Source organism: Pseudochaenichthys georgianus, chromosome 17 (assembly GCF_902827115.2).
Source record: "Pseudochaenichthys georgianus chromosome 17, fPseGeo1.2, whole genome shotgun sequence".
Taxonomy (NCBI): domain Eukaryota; kingdom Metazoa; phylum Chordata; class Actinopteri; order Perciformes; family Channichthyidae; genus Pseudochaenichthys; species Pseudochaenichthys georgianus.
This window is the reverse complement of record NC_047519.1, coordinates 27,553,980-27,577,226: the sequence shown is the minus strand read 5'-3', so window position 1 is coordinate 27,577,226 and position 23,247 is coordinate 27,553,980. Positions and strand designations below refer to the sequence as shown.

General features: G+C 45.5%; 2 protein-coding genes across 5 annotated transcripts in view; one reads left to right on the top strand and one right to left on the bottom strand.

Moving 5' to 3' along the window:
* The first annotated feature begins 795 nt into the window (after positions 1-795).
* cebpd (CCAAT enhancer binding protein delta) lies at positions 796-2,216 on the top strand. Its single transcript, XM_034104338.2, has one exon. It carries the CDS (start codon positions 1,012-1,014, stop codon positions 1,885-1,887), a length of 876 nt encoding a protein of 291 aa, XP_033960229.1. The 5' UTR covers positions 796-1,011; the 3' UTR covers positions 1,888-2,216.
* Positions 2,217-2,320: 104 nt separating this feature from the next.
* Positions 2,321-23,247, bottom strand: part of spidr (scaffold protein involved in DNA repair) — a 50,771-nt gene continuing 29,844 nt past the window's right edge. For 3 of the 4 annotated variants that reach the window (XM_034105212.2, XM_034105213.2, XM_034105215.1), the window contains 10 exons: positions 18,824-18,982; positions 15,309-15,396; positions 7,369-7,509; positions 7,229-7,285; positions 6,525-6,726; positions 5,567-5,749; positions 4,442-4,535; positions 4,250-4,361; positions 3,338-3,394; positions 2,321-2,768 (listed from right to left, as the gene is read on the bottom strand). In XM_034105212.2, coding sequence (XP_033961103.1) covers positions 2,649-2,768; positions 3,338-3,394; positions 4,250-4,361; positions 4,442-4,535; positions 5,567-5,749; positions 6,525-6,726; positions 7,229-7,285; positions 7,369-7,509; positions 15,309-15,396; positions 18,824-18,982 — 1,213 coding nt within the window. In that variant the 3' untranslated portion in view covers positions 2,321-2,648. The remainder of the gene's footprint in view (positions 2,769-3,337; positions 3,395-4,249; positions 4,362-4,441; positions 4,536-5,566; positions 5,750-6,524; positions 6,727-7,228; positions 7,286-7,368; positions 7,510-15,308; positions 15,397-18,823; positions 18,983-23,247) is intronic. The other variant, XM_034105214.2, reaches the window with a different exon arrangement.

The window sequence follows — 23,247 nt, the reverse complement described above, 5'->3', positions numbered from 1 at the left end:
TAAAATGAAGTGGATTACAACAAACTGAAAATAAATGTCAGAGCCCAAAGGGACATTTTGAAGTTGCTGTTTTTTTTGTTGCAAAAAACATACCTGAAATGTATTTGAACATCTGTTAATTATCACTTGTATCTGATGCCCTATTGTGTCTTAGTCATTTAACCTATTTTGAGTTATTTTGAGTCTTTTTGTAGTGGTTTTATGTGTCTTTTTGGTCATTGCATATCTTCCCGGTTGGTACGCTTCTCTACAAAATAAATGTTGTAGGTCAAGGCCAAAAGGGGCCCCTGAAACTTGGGTCCTGTGCTCAGTAGGCCCATTTATAAATCCACCTACATACAGAGCACTTCTTTGTTAATGCATAAGTAATAATGATCCAGTAATATAAAAATAAACCTGAACATATTATGCACAATGAGTACTTTTACTATTGAAACTAAAAAGTACATTTAGCTAATAATACTTATCACTGTGTCATTTGAATTTTGATTCCAGACACTTTGCAGTGCTACTTTAACGTTAGTACAAACTTCTTGTTTGTGAGACATTAATAGAGCTGGTTACAAATTAAACTAAGTCACAAACACCCAGAGGCTTCAGTATGTAAACAACTCTGAACCATTCATACAATCGTAGTAAAAAAAAAAGGGGGGTGGCACGAGCGGAACGCCCCTCTCTCCTCAAATGGGAGGTTAAAGCACACCACGTGATCCCCGTTTTGACTTGACTGGCTCGTGAGAGGGCGGCACATGTGACGTCAGAGGGACAACAATACAAAACACTGCGCGAAAGTACAGATGCCCCAGAAAAGTGTCAAGAGTTTTCAATGACAGGAGCCTGACAGCCAACAACAAGGGGCAACACAACCAAAGAACATTTTATATTAATAACAAAGCAAAGAAAAAGGGTGTGTGCACAGAAAGTGAAGCTGCAGTGCTGTCTCGACTTTTTGTGCCTTTTTTTTACAAGTTTATATCGTTCCCAAAACACGTGGGCAATCTACCAGTGTTCATGTGTGACATATACAGCCTGGACTCACACTACGTGTCTCCACGATGCAACATGAGTTGGGCAATGGAGCCTGCTAACTTCTACGAGAGCAACAAGCTGTGCGCCCCGCAGCAGGGGGTCTGCAAGCCGGGCAGCAGGAGCGAGTGTCCGGCCGAGGACGGCACCATGGTGGAGCTGAGCACCGCCGCGCCCGCCATGTACGATGACGAGAGCGCCATCGACTTCAGCCAGTATATCGAGTCCATGACAGCTGTGCCAAACCTGGAGCTGTGCAACGACGAGCTCTTCCTGGACCTGTTCAACACTGTGAAGCAGGAGAAGCCGGATTTCTACAACATGCAGAGCCCCGCGATGCCCGGGGACATGCAGCAGCTGTCAGCCCAGTACGCAGAGAGGAAGGCGGGCAGCGGGATGGAGAGGGTGGCGTTCAGCGCGCCCATCAAGCAGGAGTCCGACTGGAGTGACAGCGAGATGTCTTCCTCCCCCCTACCGTCCCAGATCGAGAGCTGCGCACAGACCTCCGTCAGCCTCCTCTCCACCGGGCAGCCTACTCCCCCCACCACCCCGGAGCCTGCCTCTAACGTCAGCTCGGCCAAATCCTCCCCGAGGAAGATGGGCAGAGAGAAGGGGAAGAGGGTGGACAGGAACAGCATGGAGTACCGACAGAGGCGAGAGAGGAATAACGTGGCTGTGAGGAAAAGCAGGGATAAAGCGAAGAGGCGCAACGTTGATATGCAGCAAAAGTTGCTTGAACTGGGCTCTGATAACGACAAGCTTCATAAAACTATCGAGGGGCTAACCAGAGAGCTCTCCGGGCTCAGAGATTTCTTCAAGCAGATGCCCAACCCATCCTTTGCGAGTGCACAGAGACAGTGACAGATCAATGATCCTATGAACTGAGCATATAGGAGACATACCTCAACAGACATTTCGTTTTTACCATCTGTACCAGATGTATTTTAAGCTTACCATAATGGCACTGGAAAATATATGATGTTGCTGCCATATTTTTGTGGGATTTTCCTCTGTATTAAATTATTTTACCACTGCATTTACATAATGTTATACCTGATATGGTACATGTTTTATAATTCCAAACTTTGTATAAGAGCCAGAGCATGATCTTTTATATAGTTTGTATGAAACCTTGAACACATTTTTGTTTATGGAATCTATAATAAAATTGCTGAAAAGGTGCAGAAATATCCTGGTCTGTGAATTGTCTTTGCATGTAATATATATTTATTGACGTAGGAGCAGCTGGAGTGTAGAAGAAGTGAGAATGTGCAACAGGAAATAGAAAGTCAACTCAGCAAAAATACATTCTTTTATTGATGAAGTTTCAGAAATCTTAAATACAGAGGTAGAAAAAAAGTCTTTACAGCCAATATAGTTGATGAAGCACGTGGGCTTCTCTGACAGACTGCATGCCACTGGTCCACCCTTGGGCTGTCAACTCCTGGTCCACAGTCTCACATATCATTAACACAAACAAGACCTTGTCTATGCAGCCGTTTCACTTCAGCTCAGCCCCGAGCTGTCAGGGGGGGGGGGCGGGGACCGAGGCCTAGTGAGCAGATCCTTGGAGCCTGCTGAGGCATGAGGATTGATAACATTAGCTACTTGCCCTGACAGCTTCAGAGGCAGATCTCTTCCAGGCCGATCCAGAGGGCAGGCTTCCTGGTGATGACTCGAACGTAAACGGTGAGGGGGCCCACCTCTTTACCCAGAACATTCTCCACATCGTAACCTGGGAACTGAAAAAAAAACGTTATTTAAAAGTAATTAAGAGCATTTTAAGCTCATCAATTCTTTTAAACAACTCCATTTAAAACATCCTCTACTAGCTGCACATGAAAACAATATATATTTTTTAAAATCTGCTGAAGTTACAAGATTATTTTGAGTGCACTTAAAGTCCTGACCTGTGCACTTTCCCTTGGTCAGCAGTATTTCTGTTGATTTAAGTATTTATTTTGCACTCACCAGTTGCCCTGTTAAAATGCATGAATGCCTACAATGATAAGATACAGCTCAACTGCCTTAATGTCATAAAATAAATACATTATAATAATCCCAGAGTAACAACTGCATGCTAACTTGAAAAAAGAGACACTAAACAAAAGAGGTGGGTGGAAGATTATATCACACTTTTGGCAGCAAATTCCTTTAACTCGATCAGTGACACGCATGACTCAGGGCTTTAAGGCCTTATCACCCTGACATGAGCACATGACAGTGCTTTCAGGACGCATTGACATAAGATCAATGCACTGAGCAGTTCATCCCAGAGTTATGTAACAGTGTGTTATAGGATACGACGCACCTCATTACCCTCCAGTGCACCAGTGTTGAGGATGGACATTATCGTCTTCTCCCGCAGCTGTCGGGAGAGATGAAAAGATTTGCACGTCTTTTTAATTATCGCCTTGATGTTGTTAATGAACAACAAATGCAGCGCTCACAGTGTGCTCGCCGGTGAGTAACAGACTGATAGGCGCTGGATTATCAATAGGCTAATAAAGAGAGCGCTGATAGTTTTATCAGATTGTCTCGCTCAGTTTTCTGATTACAAAGTCTCTGCAGGTTTTACAGAATAACATCACGCAGATGCAGATACAGGGAAGGGTTTTACTTGTTCAGCTTATTAATGTGCAGGTTTGTACTCGAGAGGAATCACTGTGTTTCTCAAGGACACTTCAACAAGACTGCTGTTTGTTTATCTAAACTTTTGAACCAAGCCTGCTCCCATCCTAACTTGTTCTGCCACATTTGTTTTGCATTTTTAGTGATGCCTCCCTTTTTTCAGTTTAAAGAAATAGTTCAACATTATGGGAATTCTACTAAAACTACATATTTTTCTTCATAAGAGTGAGATGAGAAGATCAATACCCCTTTATTTTTCTTAGTAGTTTTAATATTGCATTAACAATTAAGTATCTTTGGGTTATAGACTGACAAAACAAGACATTAAAGGCATCACCTTGGACTTTGAGACACTGGGATGGATATTTTATAGTCCAAACAGAATAGAATAAACCAGCAGATTAATGAATAACACAATAATCGTTAGTTGCAGCCCTATTCTTATCAAACTCGACAAGAAAGCGAATACATATAGAAAATGTTGATATATTCAACATTTTCGCAGGCACATTTATACTTGATGAGTCCTATGGCACATATATATATATATTTTTTAAACTCATTCTTAAAACACAATAACACTGTTTTTCACCTTAACTTTCAAAGTGCAATTAATTATCGAAGAACTCAGGAACACTTCCAGTCGAATCTTCGTGTCCGGCTTGTCCACCAATGACTGACAAGAAACACAGCGGAAGTTTTGTCTGTCGGAAGAAGACAAAATAATGTGAATGCCATGATGTTTCTTTGCATTGAGACATTTTTATCAAAGCTGAGAACTCACGGTTTTTCAGCTAGCATCTCTAAGCTGTCACTCCCACAGTGGTTGCAGGCAGGCCATGAATACGCTGTGTTTTCATCCACACCAACTATCACGCCTGCAAGCAGAAATTAAAGAGTTCAAATAAAAGACACAACGACCAGCAATTATTGCAGTGTACTTTTAGTTCTTTAGTTTACTTTTATGAGCCTATTTTTTATATTCTTTTATTTACATTTGATTCTAAAAGTTTGAAATATTGAAGCCACAAACATAAAAGATCTACACATAGGTTTTGGAGTGTGTGAATGTTTGTGACGGGGTGTAAGAGATAAACACATCCCTTCCAGTTGTATCTCAGATTGCAGAGATAGACGCAGCAGAGAGCTCCCTGCCATAAGATACCAAATGTAACTCTGATAAATGGCTCCGGTACATTCCGGTCTTCAGCTTTTTCCACCGGTTATTTCCAGAAGATAGTATTCATGCACGAGTGCAAAAGATAATATGCGTGTTTTATTTTCCTCCAGGCACCTGACTAAACATGTACAGCCAGAGGGGCCAGAACTAAGTGGCTTCACAGAGTGTGCACTATAACCTCCACTGTGACACAAAGTCCACAGATGCAGATCATTGTCTAGTTTAGACAGCTTTTTTTGCAACATTTACATAATTGGCAAATAATCAAAGAAAGCAAAGCAATATTAGACAAAGACTTTCCATGTATACTCGGTTAAAAACAAAAAAGTTATTTTATATTGTAATTAAGTTGCACATATGCTGTCTGTATGCAACACAGATTTAGAGGGAAATGCAACTCGTCCTCATGTCGTTGTTGCTCCCCTAATCTGACATTTAGAGCCATATGGGGGAGCAGGCAGGTTTATTTCACTGACACAAATTGCATGTGTTTTCACTTCATAAAATCCCAAACAATGACAGCCCGAGGACACTGAATAACAAAAAGCAGAAAGCGATGCCTTGAAGCCACATCAAGGCCTCTTGCTGAGTTGTAAACGTATGAGAAACAAGTGGTTTTCTTCCCCTGAGAGAACAACACATCAGGCTGGTTCTGCAGGAATCACTTCAGATGAGGCGAGTTCAATAAAAACCACAGACTCAGTGGGGGGGGGGGGGGAGGAGGCTGACCTGAGAGAGAGCAGAGGGAGTTGGGTGTGACCTCGGCACCGAGAGGATCCAGTCTCACAGGTTTGGGCAGGGTCTTCTCCTGGGGCTCAGGCAGCGACACCGACTCTGACCTGCATTCAGAATTACCCTCAGGGTCCGCAGAGCAAATCTCCAGAACGGACTGCTCCGCACACAGGAGGACACCTGGATATGGAAATTAGAATGTAAAATGTAACGACAGGGGAAACAAAATACATAAAACCAGATTATTGATTGTATTTATCTCATAATCAGCTGACAAGATTAGGTGTAAACTCCATTTGGAGCAAGAACAAGTTTCATAAACCCTATTTTTCACATAATGACATATATCAAAAGCATAAAAATAACCAATACTGTGTCACAGATTACATTTTCTTGCACAACCACTACAATAATTTTAATATATTAAGTATATATAGTACATACAGCTAATCATACACCTTAACACAAGTGGAATACATTAAATGTACAATGTGTTCCTTGTAAGTAGTATTTTTACATTGTTGTACTAGTATCCCTACCTCCACTTCAATTACCTAGTAACTATCGCTGCCAGATACCTTAAGTTTACAAGTACAATATAATATAATTCTCTGGAATTATAAGTATATGTTATAGTTTATTGTTGCATGAATTCATTTACATAGCAACTATTGTTTTTATCACTGTTTTTTAAGATACAAATGTATTGCTATTTATTTAAAAGGCCTGTTCTATGTCTATTGCAGTACAGCCCTGGATTTCCCTGTGAGTTATGACAATAAAAGAGCAGATAATGGAAATACGCAAGTTAAGTACAAATATCTCCTTTTTGTTCTTGATGAACTTAACGCAGTCATCTAATCTCCACCACTGTCAGGGTGACGTTTGCACTCAGTCCTATGAGATCAACCACCTCATGACAGAGTGGCTGACTGGCATGTGAGGGAAGCTGTACCATGTTCTCTGATGGCATCTCTGAATGACATGTGACAACAGGCAGCGGGGGAGTTCAGTGCGTCGAGGACAGAGGAAGTGAGCGCACAGGAAGTGCTCACACACAGGGCCACCGTCCGCCTGCACGGCCTCTCGGGCTGCTCCTCCTGAAGACTTGGGTCTGAGAGCACCAACCAAACCTCACGCTGGCCTATATCACTGCTCTGAATCAGAAACACAAAAGAACAGACTCAGAAGTACTTAGCAACAGCATGACCTAGAAAGAAAACGGCTCAAAAGGAAACACTAAACAAGCACACATTGGATGCAAAACGTCATTTCTTGAAAAAAAACACCCAGAAACAGCTTTGAATAGATTATGTATTCAACACACAATGCTGGGTTCTTGTACACCAGCATTATAAAGTGTGTCAGTGTTTTAGTGGTGTGCGCAAGAGGCAAAGTCCAACACTTTGTTCTGAGCTGCTATCTCATCCCGGTCAAAGTTTAAAGGTCTCACCAATCAATGGTAGAGGACGCATGGGCCTCACACAGACTTTCATACACACAGCGATATGAACGCTGCTCTCTACGTCAGAGCACTTATCAGTTTGTTGGTTCGAATGATGTCTAAAAGACGAATGAGGAGCTCCAGAAGACGCCGTGTTCACCGTGCTCTTCTGAAGTTAAATCAGTGATCTTACAGAAATAAGAGAGACAAAGTACCTGCGTTATTCTCTTGTACAGAACCGTGGCATCAAAGCTGCAGCGACTATTCTCACTCTGAAAAAAGAGAAGAACATGTCTGAGGATTACCAAGACAAGTAATCCCAATGTGCAGAACACGCGCGAGCGAAAGCGCTCACCTGCAGTATGTCTTGTAAGGTGTGTTTTTTGGGCGGCAGGTAAAGTGGGGACACGGTTCGCTCCTCGGTGCGTTCGACTGAGCTCTCCTGACCCGACAGCAGGTAGCAGAAGCTCGGAGCTGCACCGGCAGGCCTGCTTTCCTACACAACACACGAGCAAGAAGCATCTTCAGGTTGATGGAAACATATGAATTCCCACATTTGAATCCAATCTTAATGAGCAATGCCTCCTCAGATCCGAAGTTGTTAGTGTGTTTTGGATTTGTTTTCATATGCTGAATGTGTAGTCGGCACGGAGTTGTTGTCAGTTGGCCAACGTTTTATTTCCTCGCAGCTGCGCAATGTAACTTATTCAAATAGATTTTGTGTGTCTCATGTGTTCTATTTCGTCCCTACTGACCGCCAGAGGCGGTGCTTTAGCACTGGATATGTCCATCGCGCGCATGCGCAGCTCGAGTACCAATAACAACAAAGTCACCTGTGACCCACGTGACACCGGCTATATCAGCCGGTATTGTCAGAGGATCTGTTCCTTTTCATCTTCTCGCTGCGCGAGGGTACCGTGGCTACGTTTTCGTAGCCTACAGCGTTCAGGCTTGAACGTTTGATCGGAGGGATTTCTCTGCAAACAGCTGGCCGCGTGAAGCTTCGCGACTGACAGTCGGAGCTACGGGTCGTTAGACGCGTCCTCCAGGAGCTGCGCCGGCTGTGCAGAGCCTCGACAGACAGGTTTGTGTCAGCTTGTTGCTAGTGATGGCTGTGTTTCCACACCCGCTCCCAGCCAAGTTGTCCTGATTACCGTCTTATTGTTTGTGGCTTAGACTTTCTGGTGACGACAGTGTTCCCGCTTCCTCTCCCATAAAGTTGCCCTTATGCTCTTTTGAAAGTTCTGCTTGTGGCGTTGTGCCCGAGCTATCATTAGCATTTGAGTCCCAGCTTTGGCTGCGTCCCTCATTCGATTTAGTATGGAAAGCCAAGAGTGTCATACTTTAAACCCGTTTTTCGTTTAGATGCAGAAAGTAAGGTAAGTACTTTCTATTTTCTAGAAGCTATTATCTGGTCTTAACATTTGTGTTCTGACTTGGTCGCTTGATTGTTAGCAGCAGCCGCTTGGCTAACACCTTGCTGTTGAGCTTAACTATTAACTCAGGGCAGTGCTCCCGCTCCCTGTAGCATAGGGTTTGATTGCAGTAGCGCTAGTTCGTTGTATTACTGCTCCTAGTACTAGACTCCTAGCACTAGGATGATATGCAGAGAACATCTTCACGGCGGGTGCTGTGTGCTCGGCATGTGCGGTTACTACTGTAACCAGACACGGTTCTATGCGGGCTGTTCTCTTTCTTAGAAGCTAATTATCTGGTCTTAACATTGTGTTCTGACTTGGTTGCTTGATTGTTAGCAGCAGCCGCTTGGCTAACACCTTGCATGTACGGTTAAGCTTCATTATTTAACTCAGCCGGTGAGGGCAGTGCTCTCGCTGCTGCTCCCGGTAAACGCATGGTATGGTTGCAGTAGCGCTATATCGTGGTATTTACTGCTCCTAGTACTAGACTCCTAGCACTAGGACGATATGCAGAGAACAATCTTCACTGTGTGTGCCGTGTGCTCTGCATGTATGGCCATTAAGGAGGATTTCATCCTCCCAATCAGGCTTGGAATTTCGTCATTTTAGGGGCAAGGCCATTTGGCCTTCCCGTTCACATTTTTTTTAAGGGCACAAAGGCCACGTGACAGGGCACAAAGGCTGTTTGGTTAAATTACGCTGGTCAATCAACATGACTGAAAAGTGTAGCACTAACATCAACACCAGTCGTTTTACAAACGGCTGAATAGCAATAGTGTTTCTTAAACGTATACGTTAAGTTCAGCCATAAACCACATAAGTCAGTCAGGGGTAGACAGTAAGGGTACAATTGTATTGTCACTGGCCCCACCATTGTAACCACTGGCCCGGAGCATTCGTCCACCAAAAAAAAAATCACACATTTGTTGCAATAATTTATGCACTAACTACATTACTACTTGTACTACAACATTTTAATCATCAGTTCTTCCTCATTCCCTCAATTATTCATATTTGGTTTATTCAAATAATGATATTGTGGTCATTGTTAAAAAATGTCTGCTATTATTATGAGTATTATTATTTGTATAATGCACTTTCTGCCTTCCTGTCATTAGGAGTTAGAGATGTAATGGCTATGTAATTGATTTGATTAGAACCTTCATTATCCTAAACTGGTGGGACATTTCGCCAATACCTTTATATTGTCTACTCTTCACTTACTTGTCAGCATAGGTCGGCATTGATGTACAGAGCCGACAGAAGACCTTGTTTATACTGGCATCATATTGAGAGGTGCAGTGACGCGTCCTGAAACCAGGAAGTAAGCTGCTGGTTCCCTCCACAAAAAGCAATGGAATTTCTCCACAGGGTTTTGGAAAATAGCTGGAAATAAGGTCTGTGGAAAACAAACCTGTTTGATAAATGCACGTTTTGTTCAGCCGGATAATCTCCACATGTCTACCCTACTTTTCTAATTTTCGAATCATAAATCTAATCGATAGATTATAAAAGGGTTTTGGAACGCGGCACTGCAGCCAACTCCCTGTCACTCCTTTAACTCCTCCGGTGACTTTCTTTTATTTGAAGATTGTTTTTTGCACGGCGCTTGGCCGGTTACCGCTCGTATTAAAACATTTTGGCGAATGGTTAGGTGGCGCGATAGTCTGTAGTGAAGAAGGAGCGCTCTCCCGCTCACGGGAGCCTGCTCGCGCTGTGCTCCGCAGCAAACAGCTGTTTGCTGCTGAGCACATCGGGAGCAGCAAACAGCTGTTTGCTTCCCCCCCCCAACAACGACAACCGACTCACGAAACGCTATGTTGTAGCGTTGATAAACGAAACAATTTAACTATATTGCTAGTCAAAATACCAATACCACAGGACATTTTTTTTTACTTTTGACAGGGGCACAAAGGCCACTTTGGCCGTGAATTGCATTTTTTTTAACAGGGCATCACGGCCAACGTGCGGGGCAACGACGGCCATGGCCGTCGTGGCCGTCGTTGTTTTCCCACCCTGCTCCCAATATTATATTGTCTAGTGGGCAGCCGTTGGCTGACACTTTTAGGCACCGGCCACAGTTACTATTGTAACTAAGGTTCTAAGCCGTAAGTACTGGCCATAATTACTACTGTAACTACGGTTCCAAGCCGTGCACGTACTGGCCATAGGCAATACCGTAACTACGGCTCTATGCCGTGTAATGGCCATAGTTACTACTGTAACTACGGTTCTAAACCATGTAAGTACTGGCCATAGTTACTACTGTAACTACGGTTCCAAGCCGTGCAAGTACTGGCCAGAGTTACTACTGTAACTACGGCTCTATGCTGTGTAAGTATCCAAGCCGTGCAAGTACTGGCCAGAGTTACGACTGTAACGACGGTGCTAAGCCGTGTAAGTACTGGCCATAGTTACTACTGTAACTACGGTTAGATGCCGTGTGAGCCCTGGCCATGGTTACTGCTGTAACTACGGCTCTGTGCTATTCTATTCTTTAGAAGCTAGTTATCTGGTCTTAAACATGTGTGTTATTTGACTTGATCTCGCTTGATCGTTAGCAGCAGCCGCTCGGCTAACGTCTTGCGTATACTGTTAGCTTCTTTATTTTACCCAGCTAGGTGAAGGCAGTGCTCTCGCTCCCGCTCCCTCTACCGGTAATGCGGATGTAGCTACATCCCTTTTTCTGTTCGGCGAGTAGTAGCACCGCTCTACTCTTCCCGTTCAGCAGGTAGCCGGTGAAGGCTGTGTTCCCGCTCCCGGTTACACTGCATCTGGCGTTCGACTCTAACTTAACCAGTGAAGGCAGTTCTCGCCCCCACTCCTGGTAGACGCCAAACGGCCTCGTTTTTCCGTTAAGCAGGTAGCCGGTGAAGGCTGTGTTCCCGCACCCGCTCCCGGTTACACTGCATCTGGCATTCGTCTCCAACTCAACCAGTGAAGGCAGTTCTCGCCCCCGCTCCTGGTAGACGCCAAACCGCCTTGTTTTTTCTGTTAAGCAGGTAGCTGGTGAAGGCTGTATTCCTGCACCCGCTCCCGGTTATGCTGCATCTGGCATTCGTCTCTAACTCGACCAGTGAAGGCAGTTCTTGCCCCCGCTCCTGGTAGACGCCAAACTGCCTTGTTTTTCTGTTAAGCAGGTAGCTGGTGAAGGCTGTGTTCCCGCACCCGCTCCCGGTTACGCTGCATCTGGCATTCGTCTCTAACTCAACCAGTGAAGGCTGTGTTCCCGCACCCGCTCCCGGTTACGCTGCATCTGGCACTCGCCTCTAGCTCAGCCAGTGAAGGCAGTGTTTTCGCCCCCGCTCTTGGTAAACTGCCTTATTTACTAATCCAGCTAGGTGAAGGCAGTGATCCCGCTCCCGCTCCCTCTGCCGTAACGTGGGTGTAATTACATCCCTCTTTCTGTTCGGCGAGTAGCAGCAACGGTCTTCTCTTTCCATTAAGCAGGTAGCTGGTGAAGGCGTGTTCCCGCACCCGCTCCCGGCTACGCTGCATCTGGCTACCTACAGAATGGTTCATTCATGTTGCGCCTGTAGGGTTTCTCTTGAGCCCGAGGACGGCCACGACCGCTGCCCCTCCTGCCTCGGCCGCTTCTGGCGGTCAGTGGGGACGAAATTCGAGCATCTGAGGGAGGTTCTCACGGTAAACGCCTGCATGAGCTGTAGCTGCATGCCTCGGGTGCTCAGAGTGGCTCGAATCACTGAGGTGGAACGTCTGGCAGCAGCCAACAGACACCTCTCCTTGTCACGTACTCCTCCAGATCAATTCGGCCGTTCCCGGCGACTTGAGGGAGCGATGGCTTTGTGTGCTCCCCCCAATAGAAGGACTAGAAATAGACTGTCCTCTAAAGTGGATCGGCTAGCTGCCGATAGGGGCATGATGAAGTCGCCTCTTGGCCCTTCAGCCTGGGCCCGGTGTAGGGGCTGCTAACCCCCCCCCCCCCCTCCTTCGGTGGGCGCCCCTCTTTCGGTTGGCGCCCCTCCTTCGGTTGGCGCCCCTCCTTCGGCTGACGCACCTCCTCCGGTTGACGGAGAGTCCTTCGTCGCGTACCAGTCGAGCCAGGGGAGCCGTTTAGATCAGCTGCCCTCGGAGGCACTGGAGTGTGCCGCCCAAGCTAGGCAGACCAGGCAGCAGCACTCGGGTCCTCGCAGACCTGTGCCCACTCCCAGCAGGCCCAGGGGCCGCTCTAGCAGCCGCACTCAGCCGCTGGATTACAGGGGTGGTCTGCAGAGGTCTTAGCGGCCCACTCAACCGCCTCCCAATGACTTTCGTGCCCCATGTCGCCCGCCTTCCAGGCGGCCTCGTGCCCCAGAGCCTGACCGGAACCCCCCCAAGAGGCTCCAGGGTCCGGGGGGCTGGGCTCTGAAATCCCGGGGTTGGTCGGCGGCTGCTTTCCCAGCAGCAGCTCAGTTTCTGGGCAGTCTGTACTTCCGTCCCTTGGGTGGTTTTCACCTTAACCCAGGGGTACGGACCGCAGCTCCGGCCCCTAGCCTTCGGCTGGGTCTAATTGACAGTCGTCAGCGATCCGGCAGGGGCCCTACCTCTGGGCCAAGAGTTGTCCGTCCTTTTGTCCAAGGACGCAATCAACCCAGTAAGACCCTCTGCTTAGCCAGGGGGTTCTACTCGGCATACTTTCTCGTGAGCAAGAAAGTCGGCGGATTTCGCACGATCTTGGACCTCAGAGGAATCAACAGATTCCTGAAGGTGCTGCCATTCTATATGCTGACTACTGCATACGCACAGGTGGAGTGGTTCCCAACCGAGGGATGCCTACTTCCACGTGGGCCGGGCAACAGGGTGCCTTATATTCAGTTCCTCCGGCCCTTGGGCAGACTGGCAGCTGCCTCGGCCGCTGGGCCCTTAGGCCCGCTGTCGTTGTGCCCCATGCAGATGTGGCTGAACAGCCTTCACTTGGACGCCAAGTGGCACAGGCACAGTGAAGTCAGGGTGTCGCAGCATTGCTCCACTCTCCGTCACGCTGGAGGGGCAGGGCCTATCTCTGGTAGGCGTGCCCATGGGCGCCATCCCATCCCGCCAGGAGACCATCACCATAGGTGCATGTCTCTCAGGGTGGGGTGCAGTGCGGCAGGGCAGGACTGTTCAGGGTCAGTGGTCTGCCCAGCAGAGTGCGCGCCGGGTCAACGTGCTAGAGCTTCGGGCCGTGCAGCTTGCACTCACGCACTTTCTACCCCAACTGGGGGGCAAGAATGTGCGTGTTCCTTGGGGACAGCATGTACATTGTTGCTTAGACAACAGTCCCTTCTAGATAGTGGACGTTCTCACTCCACTCTGAATTTATGTGGCTGCGATTCTGCCCGACATGTTCGGGTCGACGGCGCCACGGCGGGGTGCCACAGGTCGGTGTCCCTCTTTATGAGAGGGGCTTTACGGCAGCGTCCCCCTTGCACCCCGAGGGCTCCGGCTTGGGACCTGCCCTTGCTGCCGGATGCCCTATCACCTCCTCCCTTCGAGCCCCTGGCCCAGGTGGGGCTTAGGTGGCTGCCCACAAAGGCAGCATTTCTGCTTGCCATAGCCTCAGGGAAGTGAGTCGGGGAGTTGCATGTCCTCTCCATAAACAATACATGCCCGAGGTGGGACTCTCATGCATTGCCCTTTGGGCAAATGTGGCATTCCCGCCCGGGGTCCTTCCACAAACTCACTTCAATCAGCCTGCCCAGCTGGCACGCTTTGACATTCAGGAGTACGGCACATCGAAGTTGCTGTGCCCGGGGGGTGCCCAAAGGGCGTATATCAAGGCTACTGCCTGTATACGGCAGGAGGAGCAACTCTTGAGTTTGCCCTGGCGGCACTAAAGGAGGTTAGGCCCTCTAACCAGTGGCTGTCCCACTGGGTTGTCGATACCATCTCACAGGCTTACGGGGCCAGTGGCCGCCCCCTGCCATCAGGCTGAGATGCCACTCTACAAGGAGCATCTCAACATATTGGGCTGCCCTGAGAGGGGTGCCCCTGGAGACCATCTGCGCCGCGGCGTCGTGGGCGGCTTCTGGCACATTCTCCAGTTGTCATCAGGTCAATGTCGCCACTCCCCATTCTTTGGGCGTGGTCCTTTTGCCGAGCTCCGCTGCTTCCAGTGGTGAGCAAGGGCTTGGATTCTTCATGACATTGTTGGTATAGGTCATCCAGTGCTAAAGCACCGCCTCTGGCGGTCAGTAGGGACGAAATAGAACGATAGTTACGGCTGTAACTACGGTTCTATGAGTCCCGGATGACCGCCAGAGTTCCCTGTCACTCAGAATTCTTGTGTGCTCGCGAGAAGATTCGGGGAACAGATCCTCTGACAATACCGGCTGATATAGCCGGTGTCACGTGGGTCACAGGTGACTTTGTTGTTATTGGTACTCGAGCTGCGCATGCGCGCGATGGACATATCCAGTGCTAAAGCACCGGTCATCCGGGACTCATAGGACCGTAGTTACAGCCGTAACTATCGTTATATCTACACTTTTTACTTGATTGCAGCAATGGTACATTTCTGTTGGATTGCGGACTGGCACACAATCATCATCTACCATCATTCAATTATTTAAGTCATTTTCGTGGAATAAAATGCCAAAAGGTCTCTAGTTCCAGTTTCTTAATTGTGTTCATTTGCTGCTTCTCCTTGTCTTGTATAAAAGTTAACTGAATATCAGACAAAACAATACATTTGACATCATAGCCTTGGGCTTCAGGAGTTGTGACATGTGATATGTTATCGACCAAACAAGAACTCGATTAGGAGAACGTCAGCCGATGAATTGATTAATAAAAAATAATCATTATTAAATTATGTTATTAAATTAAGAATATATTTCCAAACCAAGCCCTTGCCGGGTGAGGGTCATACTGTATGGTGCGGAGGGTAGGAACTCACGCTGGACACACTCGGTGTGTTCCCATGATCTTGGAGAGGCATCTCTGGAGGCCACAGGCTGTCTATCAAGCTGAAAAGCCTGCTGCTCCTGAGAGTGAGACACAAAAACAAGTAAGGAGGGGTGACACTGAAAGAAGGGAAAGGAGGGGGGGGGGGCTATTGAATAGGGGACTTAACTAGAAAGACAGAGCCAGTTTCACTTCCACTGAAACACGAATCTTGTTAAGACAGAGCTGGTTTTAACGAATGTGCAGCAGGGAGCATGCTTGGGCTGGCAGAGCGTATAGACACAGAACGTCTTTAAAAGCAGGTTTTGAGACGTGAATGCTGGGAAAGAATGCTCACACCCCGTGTAAATCACAATATCACTATGGGCCACAAAGAACACAGGGTATTACAAAACAATTAAACATGACTCCATGTAAAAAGCTCAGATTACTGATGTGGGTCTATCTTTCAGCACATTCTTAATTGCGATAATGACAGATTGACATTTCATCATCCTGGATTTGCCTTCATGATGTTTCATATACGTCAATCTGGGAGGATTAAATAATTAGAGGTAAGAAGCCACTTAGAGGGAAGATCCGTCTCCTGATTCATTGTATTTTCAAGTTGGCCGTTAAATGGTACTTATTCATCCATGTGAGTGTGTGTGGGTGTGTGTGTGTGTGTGTGTGTGTGTGTGTGTGTGTGTGTGTGTGTGTGTGTGTGTGTGTGTGTGTGTGTGTGTGTGTGTGTGTGTGTGTGTGTGTGTGTGTGTGTGTGTGTGTGTGTGTGTGTGTGTGTGTGTGTGTGTGTGTGTGTGTGTGTGTGTGTGTGTGTGTGAGTGTGTGTGTGCTGTCATATCAGTCAGCGGTAACAGCCTGTTGTTAGTCAGCCTGTAATCACAGACTCTCTTTGTGTGGAACTGGTTCTGCAGCCCCATCGAGTCCAGTGAGGTCTGTGGAGGAGGATGAGTAACAACAAACTACTCTTTCAGCTCACTTTAAAACTGAGCTTTTTAGCAAATGGCACTTTGTTCAATGCTTTAAGATACAAGCTGGAGTTTCTACAAAAGTAATACTACAACTTTCACCGTCAATTGTTATATCGAGATCATTTGTACAGTACTCGGATGTTTTTCAGGGTTTCTATAACTGAAAGCAAGTTGGATTCAAGATTTTTCAAAACTTTGAAATGCCACTTGGATTCAAATGTAGCACCAATATCGTACAAACATCAACGACTAGAAGTGAGGGTTGCGTTGGTGCTCGAATTGGAGATGGGTTTGAGGAGTGACGAGGCAGTTTTTTGTTACTCACTCTGCATGGCATTGTGCCGAGTTTGAAACGCCTACTCGAGAAAATAAATCGTATCCGTTTTACATTTCCTGGTACTAGTTTGACCAATTATTTTGAGATTCTAAAATGTCAGAAAAAAAGCCAATTAATTAAAAACTATTTTCCAACTTTCCAGCTTGGAAGATTGATTTAAGACATTTTAAAAGAAAGAAAGGCCCTATTTCTTCATTCATGATTTCATTGACTTTTTAAAGTGGTCTTCAAGAACTATGCTTTTGTTCTTTTAAGTAAGCATACATGCAAAATTAAGCAGCTTTTTGTGAAAATAGCTGCTTACTGTAAGGAAAATATGAACAGTTCACACCTCTCACACAGGTCACACGCCATTGTGGCCTCTGATTGTTTAGAAATGACGCGCACACGCACACACACACACACACACACACACACACACACACACACACACACACACACACACCTCAATGACTAACATTGTAACAGAAAGGGTTAGACATTACACTCTTTCAATGGTGTTGCCAATTGATACCACTCTTGTGGCGAATATGAAAATTGAGCCAGGATCAGAAGCTAAGCTCACAACAAAAGGTGTGGTGGTGGGGGGGGGGGATTAGCCGGTCTAAGATTAACCTTTTATCTGCATCAAATCTGCGGTCAGGCTCACTAATTAAATTAAATGAGTTCAAGCCAGACAGAAACAAAAAAACAAAAACCCAGAATTACGTGTTATGGGCGGTTGGGTGCATGACTAATTATTGGCCTTTGCTCCTTGACACAGACAGAGCTAGCTGTTCCAGTCTAGAATGCTAAGATTTTCCTGGCTGTGCCTTTTTGTCAACCATTCAGTGGTATCCATTTTATTATCTAGCTCACATGATATGGTTAGAGGGTCTATATTTACTGGTTCTTAGAAACAGAAAAAAAATGAATGCCTGATTTATCCTGACCAGGTCCAAGCTCTTTTCCACGTGAGCTGGTAATAGCGCCCATGTGTGAGCAGTGGAGATAGCCCATCCATCACAGTCTGACCACAGCAAACCTCCGGAGACATTATGGGTCGCGGCGACATCGAAAATACCAAGGATGTAAACATACCCCCAGCCGGTCTCTAAATGTTCCCAGGTCAGTGTTTCTAATCTGGGACCTTGACTATGGAAACTCACACGGGACGGAGAGCGTGCACCTCAATATCACTTTACATGTAAACACAGTTGCTCGGCCCACAGATATTGAGGTATGATCAGGTTCATATGAACTGCAAACCTCATTCAAGCATGACAATGGGGATTTGACTGTGGTTTAAAATACTGGATATTCTTCACACATTACAAACTAAATACTTTCACTCATATTCCTTTAAAACGTATAATCTGCAGTATACAGGGACGTACTTTAATTGATTTTTTCTGAGGATTGATAAGGAGGACCATCTCTTTAAAGCAACCTACTTCCATATTAATGTTTGTGTCACTGCTCAGCTTCGAAACTTTGTTGAATCATCTGAGTTTTATCTTTTTATATATATATATATATATATATATATACCGTACTTTTCGGACTATAAAGCGCACCTGCATATAAGCCGCAGCAGCTAAATTGTCCGTCTGTCTTGCTCTCGTTCTGTCTCTCGGTTCCACTTTTACTTTGGCGCGCTACCTGTCTCACTCTTTTCCGGCCTCCAGCTTTTCCTGCTGGAGCCCGCCGCTTAAAGGTGGCGGGCGCGGACCGGTCATAGAGCCCATAGCGTTAAAGGTGGTTAATTTTACCTGTAAAATCCATAGATTTAGGAGGTCCCCTAGTGGCCGTTAGCTGTACAAAAAAAATGGGGGAAAAAGTCGCGGCTTATAGTCCGAAAAGTACGGTACATGTATTTTCAAGTATGACTAAGGAAAGCTAATAGGGGATATCTATAGTCACATGTCATGTTTTCCCCCTAAAAATCATACCGTCTTTTTATACACCTGTATATGTGTAAATAAATAAAAATAAGCCAAATGTCTGATTCTTTAGCTTGAGGCTCAGTGCCTCGAAAGCACACAGCCCTGGGGTTGTTTTTCCAGATGGCTTTAGAGAGAGAAGATAACCTCACATATAGCAGAAATCCATATCTTAGATTGGTATTGGTCACATGTTGAAGTTTACTCGTGGCCCTGCGCTGAAGTGATGGTCCAAATCTACCTGGGATGGAGGGATGTGGAGGTGTGTGTAAGTCACCTTTCTCTAGTGACGCGCTGCACCACCTTAATGCCTCTCAGCACGCAGCTCCTCCCCTGCCACATGAGGCAGTATCGGCGGAGGTCATCCTCGCAGGGCAGGAGGTGGAGCTGGACCACGCTGAACATCCCATGGCCATCCTGGACAAGCACACAGAGCCTGGGAAACAAACAAAGACACACAGTCAGACTGGTTTGATGCAATCATGTTTATATTAATAGTTCGTAATCATGTTAAAAATGTTGTGTGGTGTAAACAAATCACAGTGCAGTGTCTTTCACCAATTGTGTGCATGGTTACTTGATAGCGGGCTTATTCTTTGCCACTCTTCGATGCATGTTACCACAACCACAAGCTAAATTGCAGCCGAATTGAATACAAACAAATATGGAACCGACTTTTAAAAACATTACTTTACTGGTGGTCCGAAATGTTTATTGTTGAGAATTGTTATTTATTGAAAAATCCTTGATTCTCCAAAACGGCAGAGAGGATTACAATTATTTTCATATGAATCTATGTTGTCAAAAATCCAAACGGGTGTGATTATTTAAATTATAAAAAGAGGAAACAGGTGCACAATGTGTTGGACTTCGCAAATAATTGATTTCATCGCCCAGTGTCAAGGTCAGATTGGTATGATAAAAGAAGATATTTAGTTGATCTTATATTATACATCCATAAAGTTTAACAGGTAAGTGCAATCTGCCCTTTTTAGTGTTTAATTGCATTTCTCCGAGTGGTAAAGTATGAATGTTGACTATGCGCCAAACACAAAGTGGGCAGAACAAAAGCAGAGAAAAAGAAAAGATAACATTTGAGACAGACAGCAGAGGCATTCCTCTAAACCTCAGGCAAGCAATTGAAATGCCTGTCAGTATAAAGGCACTTCAGTTACCAAAGTCTCTGAAGAGGCTAATAGTTTCAGTGTAACTGCCAGCAGCTATAAGTAGTGATCTTTGTGAATTGGACTGTTCATCTGCATAGGAAATGCACGGGAATGGGCCAACTGAATGCATATTACCTCATTTAAATATGTGCAAGTATCTCAGGAATACAAGACTCTTTGCAGGTTCCTCGTCTTATTTGTTTAGGTTGAAGGGCCCCAAAAGTCACATAATCCTTTCGAGGCTTGACCCCTTAAACTTGAATGATAATGACCTTCAAGTTATTTGTCAGTCCTTGAAGTGCCTTTAAACCTTTAAGCCAACATGAACAGGAAGTCCTCATGGCTCTGGGATAAATGAACGTTTAAACATCCAACATATGGCAGTAAGTGAGCAAACTCAGCTGGAAGCAACTAGTTAGTGCACCGTAAATTGATGATTTCAGTAATTTCCGTTTGCTTGGTGTACTGCTTTGTTTTCGTGCTGCACCGGGGATTGGATGGAATGAATCAGTCACAATAACCAATTCGTTTTTTGAATCAGATCCTTTTTAATACAAAGAAAATGACCCAATTATAGGACTACTGCTCCCAGTGACACACCAACGTTACACAGTTAATGCTCAGCCCCGTCACTGTGACCAGTGTTAATGCTGGAGGCCGGTTTGACAGGCTGCTGCTGCTGCTGCTGCTGACAGAAAAGACCTTTGGCCCACAAAGTAGAGAGGAAGAGTCCTGTTGTATACTCCTGCACTCTGCTGCTCCCACTGAGAGAGGGACTGCTAAAGGCTCCAGTATCTCAGCCAGTCAAGCCCAGACAAAGCCCTGTACCAACCCTGAGAGTAAACAGAGAGTTCAAATCCCCTGGTTAGACAAGGAAGGGCCAGGGGAGAAGTGGAGAAGGGGGAAAAAGAAAAACAGGGAGGAGGACTGTCAGCGTGCTCATCATACATGTGCATTAGGGTGGTCCTTAGTGCCATGTACATTTTCAAATTAATTTATTTTAAGCTCCAACCACCGGAATTCGTTATCATAGTCAAGAAAACTCTCCTGGTGAATTTTAATCAAATTCCAACAACATGTACCCGTCCCTCATCAACCTTGAAGTTTAGCCTCACGTAAGGTGGTCCTTAAAATTGAAAGTCGGAAAGTCTACGCTCCAACCCCCAGAATTCATTCTATCAGTCAAGAAGGTGCATTTCTGCCTCAACCTGACAACATGTACCCCTCCCTCATCGACCGTGGCTGCCACACCAGCAGCCACGGTGCTGCAACTGAGGCTAAACTTCAAGGCTCATCGCAGACATTGGGAAAGTTTTGAGACCTGATTAGGCCTATAAATGTCTGCTGTTGGTAAACATGGGGTCTGTCTGTGTTTGTTTTGAGGGACCTGGAAATAGATATCTCAATAACATTCCTGACATGACTTCTGGTGGTGTATGCCGCGGTTTCCCCCAAGATTATTCTCAGTTGTTTGCTTTCTTCAAAATCTAAAATCAGGTCTATGCTAGATATTGTGAAAACAACAAACAATGTTACACATAAAAATAAAGAGAGAAATATTGTTTGTTGGAGGTGTTATGTCTGTGGAGCTTGGTCATACCTTTAAGGTAGAGTACAGAAAAGACCCCAGCCCATTTGACACGGTGTTGTTTATCACTTTAGTCACTTATTGACTGTTGGATGCCTTGTCAAGAAAGACAAGGAAATGCCTCAGGAAAAAAAGAATAACCGCTGCAATTCCAGAAAAAAACACTTTGTCGTTCTGTCAAAACACCAAAAATAATATTTACCACTGGTGAAAACTGGGGTGAGCTATCGTCCTACCTTGAACCCTGTCATCGTGTTTTTAACTAATAACCAATGCTTTTTTTTTTATTTTGAAGATTGATAGGTCTTTTAATTGACTGGTTAGTCTGGATGCATTTGCAAAATGAAGCTTTTGAAATACTTTCACCAACCAACAGTTCAAAGGTGAGTGATTTAAAACAGAGGCCCCAGCCACACGAGGACGAAAACGGCTAAACGCATAGGATTAACGCAATCGCAAAAAAGCTTCCGTCCACACGCAATAGTTATCCGGATAGTGTCTGCCCACACGAGACCGCTCCGTTTAGCTCCAACCGCTGGAGAAGCTGCAGTACATATGCAGGAGCCTGTACGTGGCGCTGTAACTTCCTCCACAAAAGCAGCGAAGAAGCATGGTTGTCATGGTTGCCCTTCTGTTTATTCTCCGGGGTGGGGGCCGAGGGAACCGGGCAGAGTTTTTCGCCAGTCAACGTGTATTAAAGTTTAAATCTTCCGGACAAAATTAGAAAAGTGTGGGTCAAAGGTCTTCTTTGTTATTTATTGAGCTTTAAAACAAATGAATAACGACTCCATATAATATAATAATAAAATACACGGAGCCTCTCTTTTTCCTCCTTCTCTTCGGACAGCGTCAGTGTCTGTCTCATGCAGCAGCTGATCCAGTAATGAGTGACCCGGCCGACAGTAAAAATAAACATATTTCTAACTAGTTTAGGGAGTTTGAGAGGTAATTAAAATAGCTAAGGGTGATGATCTGACTTGAAGTGTGTGTTTTTCTGATGGAGGATCTGCTGTAGATGTTGCACAAACAACTGTAGCATGGTCAATAGCGTCCGCACGATAGCAACTCTGCGATCCGCCATTGTTGTTGTTGTTGGTGGCGAAACACTTCAGCAATGGCGTGGGGTAAGCGGAGGTGAGCAGAAGAGAGGCGGGGGCTATTGCGCAATCACTATCAGTGATCTGAAAATTATCGGATAGGGCGTACACACGGAGCCGTTTGACCCCCCAGAGAGTTGTGTATGCCGTTCTATCCACCTTGGGACCCGTTATCGTTTCCTCAGTCGTTTAGAGCCGTATTCGGTCGTCCTCGTGTGGCCGAATGGTCTATATGACACTAAACAGTAACGCAAACGGCCGTTTTCGTCCTCGTGTGGCTGGGACCTCAGAGAGAAGCTGCCAGTCTTCACATTTTAGTAGCTGAACGCTAAAAATGGAGGCATGTTTACTCTAAAACTAATTGACATTGAACAGTTTGTTGACTTATTGTTTATTTTTGGATACTAGAGTAGGCAGATTTATGATTCAAATGTAGACACTGCATATAGTTGCAGGAAACAGCTACACTTTTAATGCATGAAATAAGTTACAAAATAAGTGTGCCAATGCTTTTACTTCTTTCTATAACCAATTCCATGATGAAAACAAAAACAATGACACACTTATTGTCTTTCAACTGTAGACGTTTGTCTTTAAAAGTGTGTCATTAATATTTAGAGTGATTGGAGCTCCGGGGAGTCTTCACAGCTGCGGGACGGGGTTAGTGGGATCGATACACAGTGAGCATGTTCAGCATAAAGTAGACACATGTGACCCAGATCGAAACTGTGGCTCAATGATGAGTCCGTTATCATTTCGGGATAACAAAGCAGGAATTTTAAGGATGATTAGTGTACAGAGGAATAAGATACGTCAGGCTTTGGATACAGAGGAAATGCAGGTTAGCAGC